At 44.4% G+C, this 22,488-nt stretch overlaps 1 protein-coding gene across 1 annotated transcript in view; it reads left to right on the top strand.

Annotated features, from left to right (window-relative positions):
- LOC128301286 (uncharacterized) overlaps positions 1-22,488 on the top strand; it is a 160,884-nt gene that overhangs the window by 40,017 nt on the left and 98,379 nt on the right. Inside the window, exons 2-3 of the mRNA XM_053037688.1 lie at positions 8,194-8,404; positions 11,236-11,357. Coding sequence (XP_052893648.1) covers positions 8,194-8,404; positions 11,236-11,357 — 333 coding nt within the window. The remainder of the gene's footprint in view (positions 1-8,193; positions 8,405-11,235; positions 11,358-22,488) is intronic.

The following is a 22,488-nucleotide window of genomic DNA, read 5'->3' as shown; positions in this document are numbered from 1 at the left end:
GTTTTATGTCGAGGCAAACTGCCCCTCACCACCCCTTTTTCTGGCTTCCGGAAGTGCAGGGAATCGGGTTAATTGATGATTTTAATTATTAACACCCGTCAGCGTTAGGGGTGGGTGGAGCGAATGCGATTTTCGGTGGAGGCCGGGGCGAATGTCAATGATGGCGTTGTTGCAGTTCGGGCAGCACGGTGCAGTCGCTGTTGTAAAGCCCAACCGGGCAGCCTGGGCTGTTTCACAGTATGCATTGTTGCCTGCCGGTTAAATGTTGCGCCGTCGGTGGTGTGTGCCGTGCAACCGTGGTGGTGCGGTGATTGTTGAGCTGTGCAATAAATTAAAAATCATACCGTTTGACGTACATCCGTTTGGAATGACCGAATGTTGGTGGATTTTGAGGTTGATCGGGCACTCGGTGTGCGGAGTGTTCGTGTATAATTCGTTTTTTTTGCTCTCCGCAAGATAAATCATATCAAGACGAAATAAAACAACAACCTACGGTGAGTTCGTTTCAATGATAGAATAATGAAACAGCATACGAAAAGGTCACTCGAGGCGCAATTTGAGCAACATTCGGGTAGCATAATGCGTATGGTATGGTACCACTGCGCCAATTAATGTTTTAATTATTATTTGTATTTTGAGCGAAGTTCTGTGCAGAATGATTTTTATTCTGCTTTATTGTTCTAACGCAAACAGCACAATGGGTCGGCCGCCTTTGGGAAAAGTTTTGATTGTATGTAAGCATAATTTAGGTTTGTTGAGTCCAAAATGCAGTGGGATATTGTTTACAGAATCCAATTTAGTAATTGAAAACTCTTCAATCAATCAACATGGACGGTAATTACATATTTTAACAATATTGTTGTTTAATATAATTGTATGCTTTTACGTTATAACTCGTCTTGGTATTCATCGTACTTAATACTTAATGTACTGAAAATGCTTGTTGTTTAATTGTAAAATTTCTTCGCAAACTGTGAAGTTTTGAAAAATTTCTTGATGCAAAGTGCCAATTATCATACAAAATATACATGAAATGGAGTTTAAACAGTAAAAATATGAAATTTAGTACATACAATTAAATTGTATGGCGAAAATTCAAAGTGCACTGTACACCTCTTTCGGAGAACACCAACAAATCAACAAATTTGTGTTCGAATTAAAAATATGTACTTTTTTCTTGAGTATTGTTTGTTATTTTTTGGGACAGCCAGATGATGGTGGCAGCGCTGGTCTTCACACGAACGGACCAGATCAAAATCCCATCCGGACTCATCTGCCGTACACAGTACTCACTATCCAGATATAGTGACGGATAAATATAGTCTCAGAATGCTAGAAATAGTAGGCCCTTAGACCTGTTGAGGTTGTTTTGCCGATAATGAAGACTTCTTGAATAATTATACGCTATTTTTCTTTTCTTTAACCAAAAAAATCTTGGATCGTACGGCCCTCGGCCGTCATAATGGGATTAAATAAAATAAAAACAAAAAACAAAAAAAAAACTGCACTAAAGCTAGTACACCCTTTTGAAGGTTATGTCTACTCCTATATCAACATAATTATATAAATAATGTTTTAATCTCACGTGGGAAATGACACAGTGTTAAATCTGCGATGAGCAATCCCTCACGAATCACGTAAATATTTACAGCAAAGTACACGACCTAGCAGCTTTTGTATAGTTTGTAGCTTCATGCTAATGCTCAATCCACCCAATATTTCAGCTTCAAACCTTCCTTGCCTAAAATCCGTTATACAAGAAACAGCATATCTTCCGAGGAAAATTAGAGAAAATTTATCAAGTAAGAGCATTTACGAACATTATTTAGGACAACTACCACAACCGAAAATATGTACACAATACCCGTCCAAAAATTGGAAGCAAATATGGAGAAATCTACACAATAGTAATATGGCAAGCAACCAGAAAAACCGTTACTTCTACTTAATTCACGGAAAGGTACACAACAATGAAACTCTTAAAAAAATGAACATTAGAAACTCTGAACTATGTGAAAAATGCAATGATATAGAATCGCTAGAACACAAAAACGCAACTTGTCCCATGATGGAAAAAATGGGAAATTTTTCTAAAACTAACCAAACAATCAATTTGTACAAAAACTCAAAGCTGGGAAGAACTAGTTTTCCCTGATACCACCAGGAAAAGAGCGATTCTCAAACAATTTATTAATTACATAAATGCAGTTAATCATCACCCCGATGTAGACATAAGTGAAGAATTATTAAGTATAGAATTTTAGACTAAGATATTTTATATTGAAATACAGTTTTTGTTTAAATCTTTAAAAAAAATGTTTGCAAACAAATCTTTTTAGTTGGTATAATATGTTATCTATCTTATAGTATCTTGGTAATATAAGCCTGAAGTATCCTAGACAACCGAACGCAATGGATATATAACGATATTAAGTTCTCTTTGTTCTCGGGGAAATTTTAGCACTTCATAGAGTTCGTGCGAATATTCTTGTAAATCTTTAATAAAGCTTATACAGAGGTAAAAATTGTACCATGCTTGATGTGGGACGGATCATTTTCGGCGAAGAGTGGCGCCTTCCACTGACCTAGTGTAATGTGAATTATGAGTGTAGAAAATTCCAATTCCGGTTAAGCCCCATGACAATCAGGCATAATAATTATTAGAATAAAAAAAAACACGTTCTCATACAACATTTTCATCTCGCCCAATAACACACATTGCACAAAACCCGTACCCTGCCGTGTGTCATCGCACATATTATTATCGCTGTCAAAATAAATCGATCGATCGAGTGTGCGTTCGTGCAGCAGATTACCATTTGTCTGTGCTTCAGCACACAGTGGCACTGCCGGCATTAGTAAGTGCCTGCTCATGATAATAAAACAAACGCGTTAGATTTATTTTCGATCAAACCTGTCTAAATGGAAAACAATTGGTAGCGGTGGAGAAAGCGAGAAATCTCAGCGGAGGACATCACATCAAGGACAAAAGGCAGTAGGGGATGCGAAGGATCACGACCAGGGTGTGATTCATAGTCTCGCATCCAAGCAAGCATCCATTTTCGCTTGACGTTGATGGGTTTTGTGCGGTACTCCACATATGTGTGGAGCCTGACGATGGTTGATTGCTTTTGGCTTTCGATTTGCCATGGCTGCCGGTGGCCGATTTGTCGAGTCGAGCCGGTTCGGTCGGTTGGGCGATTTGTTTGCGCATTATTTTCTGCTGAAGTAACGCGAAATAATCTTCCCCCTGATAAGTTGTTTCCTTTCATTTTTTGTTGTTCCTTCTTTCGGGGAGCGAAAAAGCAAAAGGAAATTCGTTGCACACTGGGGGGGGGGGGGGGGTCTCGCAGTGTTAGAAGCGGAACCGAATGAAACTGCAACGTTTGGCATGGTTTATCCTTTTTCGCGATGGCTGGGGACACGGGGCGGTGAAGTTCAACGCGTCAACTAGCGCGTGAGTGAATGGTTCGCGACACATACTTTCTCTCCGTTTTCGTGTAACGGTTTTGGTATGCTTTTGTGGTGGTTTGTAATTATCGAGCAATTAATTTTACCAAAACACAACTCGAAGGGTGGGTACTTCTTAGGAGGTGCGCATTTGATTGAAGCCATCATTCGCGATTTTGCGCCGCACAAAAGCGGTGCTGATATCCGGCAGAAGCCAACAAACCAGCGAAGGTTTCGAGGCAAATCAAGCTTTTACGTCTGTCGGTAGCATCCTCTTGCTCCATGTTGTGTTTTGTGGCGCATTATCGGTACGGTTAAAGGCTCTCTCTCTCTCTCTCTCTCTCTCTCTCTCTCTCTCTCTCTCTCTCTCTCTATTTTATGATATCTTATCGAAACGACGTTTTGTACGGGATGCTTGGTGGCGCTTTGTTCGCTTTCGCTTTCACGGTTGTTGGGGTGGGCAACAAAACAACCCCTAAGCACCGTTTTCACCTCTTTTGTCAACGGCGAAACAATCGAACATAATGCTCTCGACTGCCAGCGGTTGGAAGCGACGGATGCGAGACGAAATTTCCACAAAAGATCCCGGCCGCGGCAGATTGGAGCATCTGTCTTTGGGTTGGTCTATAAAAAGCGATCACCCTCCATGCCCGGGCCACCATCGGGAGAAAGCGAAAGCTCATTTCGCTCCCTCCTACAACCCCGGCGAATAAAACCGGCCAGATAACGTGGGCCTCATTATCGGTTTAATTGGACGTGCTTGTGTGTGCGAATCGAGTTTTGTGGGTGACTGGCACTAACGTTCAAGCGCATCCACAACCGCCCCGCGAAACGCTTATCGTGCCTTCTATCTATTAACCCGCACCTTGCCCACCGATTTTCCGGCTTCGGTCAGGGGGGGCCACTGCGGGTTGAAATAAAAAAGGGAAACGCTACAGGGGCTGTGTGCTGTGTGTAATGTGCATTAATCGTTGCTGCGTGCTATCTGCGTATCCGCTCACAATCGAACTGGGATTTGGTAACGCATTTAAGCGCCGCGTCGTAGCTTCGATGCGCAATACCAAAAACCCCAAAAACGCGTATGTAGAGCGTGACCAGCAGACCGGAGATCAGGCGCATGATGAATGCGCCGAAGGCGGTCACTCGCACACCGTTTCGGACACCGCTTGATTGACGAGGTTGGCCAGTTTTCTGGCACCATCTGCATCTGTAGCGCGAAATGGGGTTTCAAGTTCCCCGCTGGTACAGTGCGAGATTACCTTGTCCAAGAGTGACCTTGGCACAGACACATTGCTGTTGTTTTGACATTTCTGTTTTGTTCGCGAATTGGTTGTGTTTGGCTTTACACAGCTTTTACAGCTTGTTTTAGTTTCACATTGTATCATGAATTTATGCGATTTCGGATAAAATGCTAATGTTTAAGGGATTGGCTTCATTTTTTACATCCAGCAAGGAATGTGTCGCTTCATACAAGCATGCTCTTGAAAGGCGTTCTTCAACCACTCTCCTTCCATCGCTTAATGACTTCTCCAAACAAGGAAGTAACAAATTAATGCGTATCGATTGTGCGTAACTTCCGAAGCATCAATATCGAAACACTGGATGGTTGCGGTCTTTGTGTGTCTGGTCCGGGAAGAGACCACCTTGAACTTGGACGAGTCGACATTCGGAACCGACCAGAAGATCGCCGCGTTCATCAACCGCGAGTGAGGTTGTTTCGGTTTTTATTGCTTGTTTCCACAATTCATCTTCTTTGTGCGTCCATTAACTCACCTCATCCGGTCATCTGTTGCCATCGAATGACATCACTTTTGCTTGTTTTGTGTGAAGCTTACCGGTCGACACGCGTCATTCCTGTCGCCTGGGAGAAATCTAATGGCGGGACACCCGGCACACCGGACAAGGACAATCGAATGGAGGTGAAGGTTGCGAACCGAGATGCCATTCGCTCGGACCGTTCTTGCCGCAAAATGTTGCGATTAGGATGTACTGTGTGAGGTAACAATACACTTTGACACGGCCGATGACGCCAATGGGCGGTCGTCGGGGTGGGGACATTCTGCTTGGCCTTAAGAGCGTAGCGTTGAGTCTTCCTCGTTCGGAGCCGGAACGATGGACGTTAATGCTTCTGCTCGATATAGAGGTTATTGCGGATAAGGTTGCGGCTCACACACTACTCTCTCGGGTTTTATTTATGTATGGATGGGCAGTTAGTTATTGGCCGGGGTGAACTTGGCGCTTGAATTGATGATAGAGCTATATTCAGTTCAGATTACGGTTCGCAATATTCTATATGACCTGTCCCGTCCACCTGCACCGTGGAATGCTGTCTAACACACTCGTGTCTTCTAATGCAGCTATTAGCTTTCCTTCTCTTCAACATCAACACTTCATCTGCATTCGGACCTTACCGGGGGAGTATTGGAACCAACCGTAAAGGATGTAGACGTAGACGCTATTCCAGGCATTGTTGAGATTTCTTCAGCATCAATCGCCTTCCGGCAAGATGCGCAATATGTGTCTGTTATGTTAAAAATCTCACAACTTCCAATGGGTGGAATTTTGCCATGACTCCTCCGTAGGTGTTTGCATATTTAACATAACGTTTCAAACCATCAAAATGACGATGCTTATAGGAAAAGCATCTAGTATGCCACGCGCCCATTATGTCTCACTTTCGCTTGACGACTCTCCAGCGCGATGAATTTTATATATCGTGGCTGCTCTTATTAAGCTTTCCTTTCCTTAGATGGATGACGCGAAAGTGAACGCTATCAAAAGCTGTTCCCGAACCGAACCGGGAAACTTTGCTTCATACTCGCCTTAAAATTCGCCTTTCCGGTTCTGAAAGGGACCGGTGCAGATCAAGTTGACCCAGTGAATGGGGTTGATCCAGATGAATACGATCGTTTGGTCTATTTTGCGCTTTGGTTATTTGATTGATTATTGATTGATAATGTGTTGAATATTACTATTCCACCCTGGAGAACATGATGTGGCTAGTATCATGCTGTTAAAAGGGGGAAAATTTAATAAAATGGTTCGCTCGTGCAGCCCAAATCATTGCCTAGAATGCTCGTATCTAATCAACTTGCTTCCAGTTCAATAAATCCCTCGCATGCGTCCAATGCGATGAAGTGAACGAAGAAGCAGTCAATCAATTAATTGCCTTGTCTGCTATACCGCGGAACTTCAGGCGAGTTCCGGGAATCTTAACCCGATAGGTCTATTTCCCGTACGAAAGATTCGACAGCGCGATCTGTTTGAGGACGGTTTGGGCCTGAAGCGGCAAGCGAGTGTCCGTACTGGGCCTGATCCTGACAATACCCCAGCATTCCCAGCTGCTGTACCGCGCGATCGTAGGAGGCTGCGTAATGTAATTTCATTCAGGCAGGATTTCGTTTACACTGCCGCTGTTTACGCCGTTACGGCGCGCGATACGTTCCGGCAGGATGGCGAAATTGGCAAGATTGGTGCCGAATGGTGTGCGCAACACGGGAACGGAACCGCGCGCTGTTACGAAATTGAATTTACATCGTGCTTTCCCTGGGTGTTGCCGGTAGCAAACACGTGCATAATGGGATGATGTATTCAGCATATTTGGAATCTTTAGAATCTGTTTGTTCACGGTTCACGGGCGGCTATGCAGATGCTGGGCGTGAAGTAGGAACGATACGGGATATCTATTCATTCGTATCATTGTTCGGGTAGTAGTTCGGAATGAGTGGCGAGTAGTAGAAACAGTCGTCCTGATCGGCTGTGCGGGATGATATTAATCAGGTTAATCGGGTACTGGAAGACTGAGGATTGGATAACTGGAAGCTAATGCGTCCTGAAGGTGAGTCCTGATATATGAACATCGGATCAATATAGACCAGATTGATTTCATTTTATCCCATTCCGAAGTGTGATCATTTCTCTTCTTGTTTTTGGGCATAAAAGATCGCCTTTTTTGTGTGCGAAAACGCTTCCAAATATTCAATGTTCAGTTTGAGGTAATTATGCATTTTTATGGCATACACACGCCGTGATTTCATACTTACCATTGTTCGTGCACGTTCAATTATTGAACGCGACACCGAAACGCGGGACCCGGAACACCACGCATGAATTATGCTGCTTATCGAATTTCCATCTACAAGCCCTCGCCCGGCTGTCCCGTGGATCCTCCCGCTGCAGCGGATGTAACGTTTGTCCGTGGCTGCGTGCAGCTTATCGCGATGCATATCCTGTAATTGTGTCTGGTGGATTAAAATTTATGCTTGCCTCGAAGGGGGAGCGCTAACCCCCGTATTCCGTCCTCAGGTCGTCCTCCGGTTCGATTTTGTTTGGGGTCCGGGAACAGCGCGCAGCCGATGGGATTGGGTGGTAAGAGAGTTAATTATGATGCATAGTAATAAGTGCAGGGTTGCAGCGGGTGCAGCGGGAATGCGAGCGAACAGGACAGAATTTCTTCGGGCATTGGTCGTCCCGTTGGTCGGAGTTGTTGTTTGTGGTTAATTTCGAATTTCGGTCGCGTTATTTCCCTTCCGTACGTAAATGTTCGCTAACGTGCGAGCGAAGTGTAATTACCTTCCGGCCATGCAAAGTCCCCGATGGACTACCGGAATTGTGCACACTTTCTGCCTGTGCTACCGTGTTCACATTTGCGACCTTACGGCCAAATGGACAGCAGTTTAATAAATGTGTTACATTGTGTTTTTTTTATTCGCTCACCATCTTCCACTCTTTCTCTCTTTACAGTTCCATCCTTGGCATCCGGAGGAGCCGACTCGGCGATCAACCCGTTCATTCGGTACTGGGAACCGGCCCGGTTCGATCGCGGTTTGTTGGATCTGGCCCATCAGCATCACGAACAGCACCGAAGGCGCCGCCGGAGCATCAACTACGAGCATGGTTCCGCCTCGTACGGACCAGCCAACGTGGTGCGATTGAACTTCCGGGCTCATGATCGGTAAGTCAGAGGAGACAGTGTAAAATGCTTTTAAAAATATAGTTTACAACACTGTGAGACCCAAATGTTTTGTATTTCGAGTGAAAGCAAGTGTTGCAAATATTATCTAAATTTCAATTGGGTAATATATAATTAAACAAGAAACGCAGCTTGTTGACTTTCGAGTCCTCTTTTGCTATTTTGTAGACAAAATCCAGGTGAGGACCCATTACTTTGAAAGTTACTGACCCTAAAGTTACGGTGAAACTTTTCATGTTGAGCGTATTGCATACTTTTTGGCGCTTATATTTCATCGTGGTACCGTGCTTGACGAATGAAGAGCTGGACTACTTTACGGAGTATTGCAACAAAATGCCAGTGTTTGCCAGTTCTATAACTAATTTACTATTAGTAAATAGTGTAATAAAGATTTTTTAGAGACCCTCTCCGTAAGAAATAGCTAAATAAATAACCACAAATAAAGACGGAGACGTGAAAATTTAATTATTTTCTAGCAAAATCATTCGATTCGTTGTCCAATTTCTCTCCACTGTGTAAGGCAACTGGCAACTTGTTTGTTAATTGCTAGCAAAAACAAATGTTCGTCCATTTTTCTCATCTTACGCCAAACCGTGTGCCAATCGAAGCGTCGCTTCCTGGTTTTGCAAAGGAACAAATACAACATTTCGATTGAATGTGTCACCGATTGACCGATGGCACACCGACGGTCAGAGGGGTCGGTTTCCATCTGAAACAAATTGTGTCATTAGTTTCGTGCATTTGTATTAAAACAATTGCACATTCACTCCCGGTGGTGCTGGCAAACCGTACCGTGCAACGCCGGAAGCAACGTCCAATCGGGCTGCAACATTACTCAACCCCGTGCCGTGCTCCATGTTGTCCGATGGCTGCATGTTTCCAAACATGCACTCTACCCACATTGGTACCCGAAAACCACGTCCACCAGCATGGCACGACCATGACGAAAAGTTTCCGGTCGGTCGTCGGAGTCATGCTGGCCGGTTGCACCAAAAAAAAACACCGTTACCATCCTGAATCTGAGGAAAGATCGACAGCACGAGCAGAAGTAAAGTTCGCCCAATGCAATGAGGACACCATTTTTGACCAACCAGTGGTGCCAGTTGTGTTGCACCGTGCGGCGCGCTGTGTGTGTATGAAGAAGCCCAGCAGATGTTGCACTCGATGTTGCTGTTTACCGACCGACTGGTCCGTTGCAGGCTTGCCGGGGGCGGTGCGTTCGGGCCATCCCGAACGGAGAACTCATTTTCATTAAAGCCGGATCGCAGGATCCGTTCCGCAGCGAGACGAGCGCAAATGCCCGCAACCTATCGGAAGGCCACGAGGTTGTGTACATGTGTTTTGTGTCACACAAAGTTCTAGTCGATGCACATTGTTGTTACCGTACTGATTAGCTGCCGGCTATCGCAACGAAGGCGAATTCACGCCCAGTCCAACGGAATGGTTGGGGAATGAACGATGCGGACAGCGTAGTGATCTAACGATATAATGTTGTGGCAGCCAGCACAGCTAGGGCACCATCTCTGAGACAGTGTCTGGGTCCTGGGACCATAGTGAGGAGTTCTTTTGTTGTTGCTGTCTGTTAGGTTGATGGGTTGCATACTTGAACGCTGCTCATCATCGATGCATGTCAACATGCATTGAACTGGGCAGCCTTCGTCCTCCCCCACTCACGATTGGTCCAACGAACGACACTCCGGTGAGCGTATTTGGTGTGATTAATTTTGCACGACAGCCAATAATGTCTTCGTTACGCCGGTTGGAACCATTTTTCACCGTGCCGAAGTGTAAGTGTTTTGCGGTGTGAAGGAAAAGTTTTCACATTCTTTTCGGTTTTGCGTAGGCTTTCGCACCACCGTCGTTAGGACAACCGGGCCTGTGGCAGCAGCTGGGCACTGATAAGCCCCACTCCGTCCTTGTTTTACAGTGTGCCGGAAAGTTTGATTTTCGGACTAGGGCGGGAAAGTTTCCCGTGCGACATAAGTTGGTGTCTCTGGTGGGGACAGAGGTTAAAGAGTGAAGGGCGTTAAGCGGGGTGCACACTCGGTAAGGAAACGGTGGTAGTATCTGAAAATAGCCTTAAAGAGGCGAACTGGTCCTGGCTGTTTCCGACACAGTGGGTCTACCACCGCTAGTGGCGATACATGCGATGCCAACGAGAGAGACGAGACCACTATTTTGGGGGCGCAAAAGAAAAAAGAACGAAATTCAAGTGCCGACTAGCATAGTGTCTAACTTAGAGCGAGTTTGGGAAAGGAGTCCCATCAGCTAAACGTGTGGGGGGAGGAGGGGGGGGGGGGGGGGGTAGAAAAACTTTTCCCACGAAACTGTTATAACCCGAACTTCCCGCTGGAACATGGGCAAAACTTTAGTGTTTATTTTATACATTTTTCGCCTAGATCGGTACACCCCTGGCGAGGGTTAGGGAGCATTTAGGATTTGGGGCTAGAGCGGAAAAGCATATTTTTCTTCCATAAAATGAAGTGAGTAAGGGTAACCGAAGAAAAAAAAACACAACCAACCAAGATAACCACACTTACACGATGCAAAGTCGCGATACAGGGAACCGTCGTAATAAGTTGAAACAAACCGTCTACCGTTTTCCTGCTAAGGATGGCGGCAAACTCGGTGCTGGTTAAGTTTCAGATGCGAAAAGTTTCCAACGTTACCGCGCGCAGCCTTGCAAGATTTGCGAAGCTGTAGATTAGTATCACACTTGGTCGTCGTTGTTATTTTTTTGTTTTGGTCTTTTGTTTGCTTTACCCGCCTTCCGCAACTAACCGGTGCACATCGTTTGCTCGCTTTATTTTCAGTGAGTTCCGGCTGGTACTGCGCGAAGACCCGCGCTCAGTATTTTCCCGTGATGTCCAGATCGAGAACACCGAGGGCCCGATGGACTACGATCTATCGCGCATCTACACCGGCACGGTAGAAGGTAAGTTTGCGAAACACGAGCACTCACGCGAGTGTGTGTGGCTGGTGGAAAAGTGGAAACTCCATCCCAACGTACGAACATCGTCTTTGAAGCCGTTTTAGTGCCCATCTCATACAAAAAGAAAAAGGAAAAACCAGGAGAAAAGCTTTCAGGCTTTGGGAGTAAATGAACTAGTACGTACCAGAAGAAAAAAACGTATAATGAGTTTTTCATGTGAGAAGTTGTGCAAATGCATGAGTGTTCTCGTTTTATCGTTTTGCTCATTTTTTGGAGGTTCACATTTCAACGATCACTTACATCATTCATGCTGGGCAAAGGAAACCTTACCCGATCACACAAAAAAACCAAGTTCCTATGAATAATGCACATCCAGGTACTATATCATACGTTGAGGGGTTATCCGAAATTATCCGCTTCATGGGATTGTAGATCCAAATGTACTTAACAACGCAATTCGCTACTGCACTGTGTGTTTGAGATGTTCTAAAACTGAAAGTAAAAAAAAAATTTGCATTTGGCGTAATTAGCCAGACGGTTAGCAACCTACCATAGTGCAATGAGTTGCCAGTTTGAGAATCGAGTTCAAATAGTATTCAGTAGGTTCAAGAGAGCATATATAAGCTGGTAATGGAGAAACATCCGACCCCGGGTGGATCCGTTTATTGTAAGCGTTGAGTCTTGTGAATATGGTGCTATTCCTATGAATAAACTATGATATTGACCAATAGGGAATGGTTTTATTCCCTTCTGTCAAAACTATGTTGACAGTTTTTTTTGACAGCTACTGTCAAATTTTGTTGATAGAGGGCGCTAAGGAAGCTGCTAGCTTTCAAACGATTGTCGTTGCTAGTGGTCAACTGCGCGGAGATAGAAATTGCAGGGTTTACTATTCAGTTTTGACTGGCTGATATTTCGACCTGCGATTTCTTGCTTTCGGCGTGTATCAGATGTTTGATTGAGAGCATTTAATTTGATCAGCCCGACTCGTGACAGCTTTTCGACCGCATGTTTATCAAAGCTTGAAGCCCCTTGTCAAAGCTTGACTTGGATTATGAACTGTGTAAACGAAAGCAGTACAAGTGGCTTCTAATATAAACGAAGCTTTCAAAGGGGAGGGGTTGTAAACATGCAGCCAAAAAGCTGTCATGTTTCGGGTTGATGCAATTGCATGTAAAAATATACGCCGCTGGCAAGAAATCGAGTAGAGCGAGTCAACAAAAAAGTGGACAGCCAGTCAAACCTAAATTGTAAAACCCTGTAAGAGACTTAAAATTACTTCTCACAAAGATTTTGTGTGCTTGTGTTTTGGGAATTTTTGGGACATCCACAGTTGTGCTACTATAACGTAATTCCTATTACGATTAAATGGTCGTTTTACGTTGCTACTCTGAATATGTCAGAATTCTTCAGCTGTAGACCATTAACCATCCCGAACTGGTTGTAAGAAAAGAGTTTGACGTGATAATTAGAAGAATCGTTCACTGTTCCAATTCTACCCAAATGCAAATGGTTTCGTTCGAGAGCACAGATCCTCCCTTCAAAAAAGGAAACATATGTAACCGGTGGAAGAAATGGCAGAAAATTGATAGCACAAACATAAGTGCATTCCCCATTCCCCATCGTCGTCGACCTTTGCTAATTTCGCGATTGCACATCCCAGAACCATATGTGTGGCCCGACTAACCCCTCAACGACCGTGGTCGGCTTGCAGGGCGGCCGGATCTTTCCCAGTCCCCAAAAAGCATACATGCATAATGTATTCCCAGCATCCGGGAGTCGTGTGTTCCGAATTGGCAGGCGGAAGGTCAGCATAAAAAAGCGCAAACAGCGTTTAATTTGTGTGCCGGCCCCTCATATCGCATGGCGCTCGCTTTGCCACGGTACCGGGCCCGGATGAGAGTATCACGAAACATTCTGTTACAAACGCCGGGTTTTTTTTCTTTTTGCGCGTAAAAGTGGACGCAGGCAAACGCGGTCAACATTGAGTCAACCATATTCTCGGCGGACTGCCACAAATAACAACAGCTACAAAAAGAAGGCCGTGTAACCAGTGTAACGTCGTTGGGCATGTTCTGTTTCGTTGCGTTTCGGCGGGCACAATCCGCCAAACCCGGAGCGGAAAATTCAGTAATTTTATTCATAATGAAAAATAAATGGCTTTTCAACAAGTTTAATTCCCACACCACCACCATCGGACCGGGAACACGGGGTGGTGGAGGATGTGTGCACAAGCTTTTTTTTTCCCTCTTCTATCCTTATCAGTCAGCAGAGGGGGGAGTTTGTGTATTTGTAGCAAGCGCTGTGCTGATCGTGTTAGTGTTCCGCTTTTCGGACCCGGTTGCGGCGCTTTAATGGAGTCTTTGCGACCCAGCCAGCCGCTGTAAAAACACACGGCCATAGGGTGAGGGACATTTTTTTTTTGTTTTCCATTTTGGTCTGGATTTGGTTGAAGCGGTCAAATTCTTGTAACGCCACTTTGCCCACACCGTTGCCGTTTGGTGGCCCGCGTGTCAGGGCACGAGGCTTTTGTATGTAGTGCTTTTTGTTTGCCCGTGCACCGTAGCAAAGGTTGTTCAGTTGCAGTGCGCACGGGGACCAACGTGGGCCGCCAACTACTCGAACTACATCCTGAGTGTGTCCTGCATGTTCATTGCAAATGCATAATAATTTTTGGCCCTTTTGGTTTTTTGTTCGTTCGCTAACTGGAGGCACTTTGGAAAACTTTGCCCGAATCTCGATCCAATGCCGGGACCACCAATCCAACCACCAGCCAGTACGTTTCGGGTTCGGATGCGACAAGAAATCTTTCCGGTGGTTTTGTTCTGCCCGTCACGCTTTACGGGTAGAGCGCGCTCGAACGCTGGAAAAACTAATTTCATTCTTCAGTTTGAAAGTAATTTGTCTGGCTGCTTCCATGCAGGAGCCCCCCACATGGTTGGTGCGCAACGGGGGATTTGTGGCACACAGCGCTTGGTCGAATGGCGATGACGATGATCCGGCCTGGCAGGCGGTCGGTAGTGCATTATTAGTGCAATTGTCCCCATTGCCCTGAAGCCCGGGCTGGAGCGATACAGTTGCCCGCACCTCGGCAAAGTGCAGCACTCGGGGGCCGTCCTTCCAAGCGCCAAACCCCCATTGTTTGTGGGCTTCCCGGTTGGCAGTGGGAGGAAGTTTGCTTCGCTTTTTTGAATGAGCAATGATGAACGAATTGTTTCCCGCGTGCACTTTTCCTTCGGTGTGACATCCTCATCAACGATGAACTAGTTGCTGAGGTGGGACAATACGGTGGCTTGGGGCGTATGAAGGAGTACGGGGGTGGGGTAAAAGGAGTAGAAAATTTAACACTTTTCCCGTCACTCGACGCGACAGAAATGCTCTCTGATACGCAGAGTACGGTGGGTGGTTTGGCATGTCCGTATGGGCTGCTGGGTGGGGGTAATAGTTTGCTGCTAAATGCACTGGTTTGCAGCAGTAATTGAAAATTGTTGTGTTTTATTTCAACACTATCAACCAACTTTACAGTTTAGTACCAATTAATTGCTCTTGTTTTTACTTTCCTTCTGCGAAATGGTAAAGTTTTTTGTTACTTTACTTTACTTGATCTTTTGAAGTTTGGCTGCCGTACATTGTTTAGAGAAATGACGTAAATGAGGTTGTATTAAATGATTTCAATCCAATTGACATTGTTCATCGTTTATCTTAGGTTTTTATTTAATAATAGTGTTGTAATTCAATTATTTTATCAATGGACATTTCCTCAAGAGAGCTTTAGAACTCGTTTAGTTAAGATATTAGTTAGAATAAATTTTTGAGCTGAAAGAATGAATCAGAACTCTATTCCAAAGATTCATGATGAATCTCTGAGGATTGAATACATCTTTAATTTTTTTGAAAATCTTTTTCTGATTTGAATGATCCCTCACTAAAGAAGGATATGAATTATTCTTCTCAAAAGAGTCAATAAGCACACCAACTTTAGTATTTTGTAATGTAGAATCACAGTGACTCAGTGAGGTTGAGATTTGACTCTGTACAGTGAGGAAGGTATGATCTCACCCTGAGTACGATGTGTCACTACCATCTCGCTCATGTTTAGTGAGTGGTGAGTTATAAATACACTTCGTGGCTGTTTAATTTTCTCATTAATTTGTTGGGACATCATTTGAGTTATGTTTGCTAAAAATGTGATAACTAAATAAGGTCTAAAACTTCGTTACAAAATCTTCACGCGCTTTGGACAATAACCAGTGATTCAAATCTCCGAAATTAAACCACCAAGAAATCAATGTTTTAAACTACTTTCTCTCACTCGCTCTCACCTTTTCTTGACGTAGGTCATGCATGCTATTCCCATGTCATGGCTTACTAGATTTAATTTTGCCACGTAGCTGGATAATCACTCCTTGCTACGAGGGATTGGTCCGGATAGGATTTTGGACCAGTTCGGTCGTGTGAAGACCGGTGCCGGAGTACCAATACACCCCTGGCCGCCCCTATCCCACCACCAGCTTAATTTCTTCCCACTATTTCTAGCTACAAAATGCTCGTTATACTGTAGCTTATCGTCATAACATGACACACCACCATCAGCTCAATTGAAAGCCACAGGAAATGGATCGATTGATTGACTGCGGAGACGATGAACCTGTGCGAAGCCAACGAAAGAAACCCGCTTCTATCAATCAGCCCTATCTTAACTACCTTTCCATTTCACACATGCACACACGCGTGTCATCTAATCGCGGCAGTTTTGCGGACATGATTTTATCCTCCCGGCACGTCGTCGTGCTACACACACGCTCGCACCGTACTCGATATTTCCCGCGTGGCACCACGATTGAACGATAAAAGCCTCTGATATCATCATTATCGCATGGGAGCGCGAAGGTACACTTCCGTTCGCGGCGGTTGAAGCCTCTCTCCACGTCCAATCCTGCCCCACGGCTAAAGCTGTTGGGCTACGTTCTTGGCAAGTGTCGCTTAGCAGGATTTTCCAGCCGCCCCGAACTCGCTGTGGGGTGTTTTATTTTTCCTGGTTTGGTGTTTGGGCAATGGCATGGTTTTTCGTGGCAAGAAGATGCTGTTCAATCGCACTTGAGTGGAGAGAGAGAGAGAGAAAATCGAGTCGATCGACGCCTGATTGCAGCTTCCGCGACGAACGATCGATAAATATTAATTCGATTTGATTTCATTAGGATGATGCGCAGCGAGTACATTCGATGGTGGCGAGAACCTGCTTTCGATGTGTTACATTCGGGACGAGCCTTCTTTTTGTATCCATAAGGGTACCGTAGTGTTTTATGTAGCCAGCCCCGGGCATGATGGTAAACGTGAGAGCAGCCATCTAATACTCATACACCCATGTGGGGTCGGTTGTTTGAGAGCACGTGGCACACAACATCTTACGTGGGGGGGAAATTCACCGTTCCCTGTCGGGTATGATTGCTTTTACCCCACCACCCTCCAAATGGCGTAATGGGGGGCGCGATTGCCGGAAGAAAGGGTAACAACAACATCAGCTTATAATGTGTTTCCGTGAGTTAGACACTTTACAAACCGGAAACCCCGAGAACCGGACCACTGTTAAACCCTTCACGCTTTGCATTGATTTATTCGTGTCTGACCGATCGGCCATATTGATCGACTCCGGATCGTTGTACCAACCATTCGGGAAAGCGATACAGTTCGCGAGGAGTGAATAATCGTAAGTTATGCGTGTTGTGGTATGGTACTTTACCCTTCGAGAGGACACGGTAAAGGTGGCGATACCTTAAACATCCCGACCCCACTTAGTTAGGCGAACGTTCCGTGGTGTTTGGGGCAAAGTGTTTTTCAACATCCTCGCAGCATAATGGTACTAAGGAAGGAGTAATAAGTTATGCGCGTTTGAATGTTTGGGATTGAATATAAAATTTCATGATAATGCGAATGCGTGTATGTTGGCAACTTTGGTTTGGGCTTGGTACGGCCGATTTCGTGCCACCTTTTGAAGGGGGGCATCGAGTATTAAAACATTTTGCTTTGATTGAATTGCCTTATAAATTCACGTTATTTGCTCACCGTTTGTGCACTGTGTCTGTTGAGGCTGTGTTAAAGTGCGCTTAATGTGAATCATGCACTAGCTGCTGGTCTCACTTGCTATTCACAATTTGCCTTCCCAAACGTACAAAGCAAGAGCTATAAATCAACTGAAACATCCGTTTGGCTACTATTTTGCCTAGTTTGCAGCGCAGCAGTGGACGTAGAAGGATGACATTTTCATGTTTTGTTCGTTTGGCTTATTTTGCGTCGTTTTTGTGTTCTTGTTTGCTCTCAACGTACCATTCTTCTTACCTGTTCGCGACAGTTGTGCACCTTCGCACAAAACCAAACCATCTTTCCGGGCGTCTTCTTGCACAAACAAGGAGTAAATCTTTTAGTGAAGATACGGCGTAAGGTTAGAATGAATAAGTTAGATAATGTTGATGCATTTGTTGCATCGTCGCGTAATGTGCTTGTTTGTTAGCGCCTGATAATGCCGCATTGTTGATGTAAAGCTTGACAGCTTGCAGTGGCTTTTTCTTCAGAAGGTTCAATAATGTTGAGATGGTCGAAATAATTCGGACTCGAATTCGAGATAAACCCCTAATTTTTATCTTATTTCCTGGAAGATTGCTAGATTATCTCTTGAGTGCCAGTTGTCTTGAATGTCTGAATATGCCGAGGAATAACGAAGTTAGAATTCTCGGAGTAATTTCATCCCCACATCAAATTGGGTATCTTCCATCTCCATCAAATCCGTTTTCAACAAAAGAAGTAAAAGTTCGGTACCCTGAATTTTTCGAAGTTCTGTACACTGATGAAGTTGTCATTTCGTAGGATGTTCTTAAAATATCAGTCCCGAGTCGATCTTTTCATTCTACAAGTAGCAAAATCTGAATTTTTCAATTGTGTTCCGAAGAAAGGCATCAACTTATGAATTTGTATAACTTCAATATCCCATTGAGAATGGATCGGTTTTGATTTGTTACGGGTACTGGCTTCAGCAAACTTCAGAACAATTTGAAATCAAATTTTAACTAGAAAGAAGCTGATTCTGCTGATGTTTAATTAAGTACACAAAGCACCATTGTGCAACACTGCGATATAAATCCATCGATATTCTTTAAAGAGCTAAACGTCTGTGGCGGTGCACTGTGCAACAAACGCTCGGCACTGAGCTACTATTCAATTAATCTGAAGTGTACCTTAGCTTCCATTTGCAGCTATACACACCTTGGCCATTGCCGCCCCCACCTTCCGCCCCATTCAAATTATTCCTCGCCAATCGATTATGCTGCACGGGTCCACTCGATCGGAGGAGGGTGCGAAAACAAATGACTAACCGCTCCACGATACCATCTTCCACAAAGCGATAATGAACGTTCCGACTAGGAGAAGGACGTTTCTGCTAGAATGGCCACCAATCCAATTATGAATCGTTTGTTGAACTGTGCCACTCTACCACCGTGCCCCCCTTGCGCCTTGTGTGTGTTGCCATTCTAACCTTTCAACGCTTTGTTCGTGCCTGGCGAGTGCTGAGTTGGCGTATTTGGATAGTGATTTTTGGTGAATCAAGGCACCAGCCAACACCTTCGAGTTTTCTTATCCCTCTGTTTGTTCAGGGGATTCAGGAGGGATTGCCCACCCCCGGAGGCGGTACGACCATATCGGGACAGTTTGCGTGCATGAGGTGTGATAACGTATCCGCTGGGATGAATGGGAAAGGGCGTGATGAAATCGAGAGATCCAATCCGAGGCTGACGATGAGGGTGCCGAAAAATATTACACTGGACATAAAGGGGGAGGACGGGAGGACATTGATTATTGGGCACCGGGTTGCTATTATTTGCTCACCCTCCAACACCCAACGAGCACCGATGTGGGTGATGGAATAAATTTCCAAATTGCTACCATTTTTTTTTGTACGGTCCGTCTTTCGGTGGCCACGTGCTAGCGTTTGGGAATTCGGTTACAATGCTGCAACAACAATAAGCCAATTATCTTGCCTGTCCGGGGCCAAAATTATCATTCACCCTCCTCGCCCCCACTTTGGTGAAAAACCATTCGGTGGATTATATGCCGGGGCTGTTCTGGCACGCTTGGTGTGCTTTTTGCGGCCAGCAGCACCTGTAGCGTACAGAGTCCAACATTACACCACCACATCCAGGCTCACACATACACAGGCACGCACCGTTCGATGGGACAATAATTTATTGATCTAATTAGCATAATTGGAAATCCTGATAATAATCACAGTGATTCCAAAAACCACAATTCCGTACTACTATCTAATGAGGGGTAGGCTTTTACCATGGCCGTCATTCATCGACGCTTTACAGTAATCCCTCCCGTCCCGGGTAATGCCACTGCACGGTACAAAGGGTCCCGCATCGCATTGTGGGAAGGATACATGGCATCGGCACGCAAGGTTTACGCACCAACGCGTCCGTTTATCTTTGAGTGCGAAGTGGACAGCCCGAAGGGGGAAGATGCGGAAGAACAGTATAAGGCATGTAACTATACGAACCCTAATTGAATAGCACTCGTGGGTTAATCCGTGATTCGTGCCGTACCGTGATTGAACCTGGAAGGTACGCATGGCAGTTCAAAAAGTTGATACGTTGGATTGGTGAGTGAAACATGTTTATATAGTGCTGATATATTGAGAAAGGTTTGCCCTACTCTCTGCTACAAATTTCCAGTGCTGTGTTTTAATTCTTCTCAACAAAATTGTCTAAGAATTATGTAGCTTTCAGTAGAATTTACGTTTAAAAATATGACCACAAGTTACTCCTCAGCTGGCACGATCATCCGTTACAGCACCTTCTTATTCTTAAGCAAACATTAAAAATTGTCAGTGTGAGAATTTTGAGAAATTGTCTAAAACAAACATCTCCCAAAAAAATACCTTCTTCGGTGAGGCAATGAAGATTAAAAAATGGTGAAATTTGCATTTTTGCTGTGCAGTTGTAGCGTGTCGTTATGTCATTGTTTTTGTTTACGTTTTTCATTTTTAGCTTTTAAAAAATTCTTTGTCTTTTCCTTTTCCTTTTGGGGTTTTTTTTTTTTTTGGTAACCTGTAAGGACACGCGGGAGACGATACGCGTACACCCATTCACCAAGCACCGACACGCAGCCTAATTAAAACACATAAATTATCCCAACGAAATGAAACCGGACGCGCCCCTCTCTCGCGACGGCGGCATCCCAGGACGGACGTTCCCTGACTTTTCTCGTTAGCTTTTTTTGTTGTTGTTGCTTTGCTACTGTTGTTTGTGTGTATGTGTGTGTGTGTGTTTTCATTTCCACCAAAGTACGAAAAATACGCGATCTCTTCCGTACAGCCCTTGGCTGATGAATAGCAAACGGTGCAGTTAGTTTGGTTTTGTTTTTTCGTCACCATCGTCGAAAAACTCTCGCACCGGAATGTTGCTGCTTGCCGACGACGTGCCAGCTCGAGGATATCCTTTTTAGGCATTGCTGTCGACGGGAACTCTGGGTGCTGTTCGGTGTGTTGTGTTGGTGTCTATTTGTTTGTATTTGTACACTGTAACACACCCTCACGTGGCCACGAACAAACACATGGGACTTTCCATTCCCCTCGCTGCTGATGAGAGGATTGTGATGCGCTTCCGGTTGAGTTCGTGACCTTCGGTGGTCGTCGGCGGGCGTGTGTCGGTAAGAAGCGGGGGGGAAATAATGCGTGGATCTTGTAGGCGATGTAGTTACGTTACGTTACGGGACATGATAAATAACGGTGCACGATTTGTGAGTGAAGAAGTTGGCCCTAATGCTTGCGGCTTGGGGTGAATGGGAATGGCATTATGTTATACGGAAATTAATTGCATTTGAGAAAATTCCCTTCAACCTACATTAATTGTGGAGAGTGTAGGAATTTAAACACACCACTGTATTGAAACCAATGAGTTGTATATTTCACGCAGCCTAAATTTGCCTGCTTTGATTAATACAGGGGTTTCGAGTTTAATTGGCAATGTTGGATTCTGTTCATGTTGAAATAGACTTTGTCGAGGTAGATATGGAATCTGGCTCTTTTTTTTTGAACATTTATTTTGGAACTGACTAATAGTGTAAGCTTTGCACATGTGTGAATGCAATGTTCCCTTTAAACAAGGTAGTGCAGTAAAGATAAACAAGGTTCCGACCTGAACTCAAACATCCTTTAATTAATGTGAATAATAGGGAGTTTGGTAGCTTCAACTGGTTTTATGCACTGTTGTCCAGATTTGGAGGTATAAAAGCCTAAACTAAAAAGCAAACGTGAAACTGACAACCCAAGATGGTCTAGGAATGAAAGTTTATATTCATTTTCTAATGAAATGTTACAATCATCTGCTAGACCAGGGGTCACCAAACTGTGGCCTGCGGGCCGCATACGGTCTTCAAGAGCCTCCAGCCTCTGTGTAAATGACCCTCAACTACGGTAGTTTCAGCCAATGAGGCTCGGTGACTAAAAAGTTCGGAGAACCCTGTGCTAGACAAATGTCAACAGCAAAAAAATCTTCTTAACGGTCTGACACGGGTAGGGTTATGCTACCCATATCATAGAAATGGAAACAAACTTCTGATAATCTTTTATTTCGAACAATTATATTAAAATTTAATTAAATAAAAGTTGATCATGCATGATTTTTGCATGGAAAAAATCCTTCCATCCTTCAAGAAATCACTCTCATGGCTGACCAAAGGTATCAGGCCGAGCAAAACAAATCCTTTTAGCGTGAAAATTAAATATCTGCTACATTGTGTACTAGACATCTACCCAAGTTATAAAATCAGTTAAGTTGGAAAACCCTGTAAAAATGTGAATAATGATGATAATAACCAAGGTCTGTGTAGGATAGAGGTCGAGTAATATAGAGCAATTTGACAAGTAGCCAAAAGTTCGTTACACGTGATTTGACGTTTGGACTCCCTTTTCCATTCAAATGTTTTGTGTGTAGTTGTGTTGGTTAATCGGGATATAGTAAACAAGTAGGCTAGACACCAAGAAATCTTACACGGGCGACCAAACGTCAAATGAAATCCAAAATGGCGAACCTCTATCTTGGCTATTACTCGACCTCTAATCCTACAGAGACCTTGGGAT

This window comes from Anopheles moucheti, chromosome 2 (genome assembly GCF_943734755.1).
Source record: "Anopheles moucheti chromosome 2, idAnoMoucSN_F20_07, whole genome shotgun sequence".
In the NCBI taxonomy this organism is placed as follows: Eukaryota; Metazoa; Arthropoda; class Insecta; order Diptera; family Culicidae; genus Anopheles; species Anopheles moucheti.
This window is presented reverse-complemented; position numbering and strand designations above follow the sequence as displayed.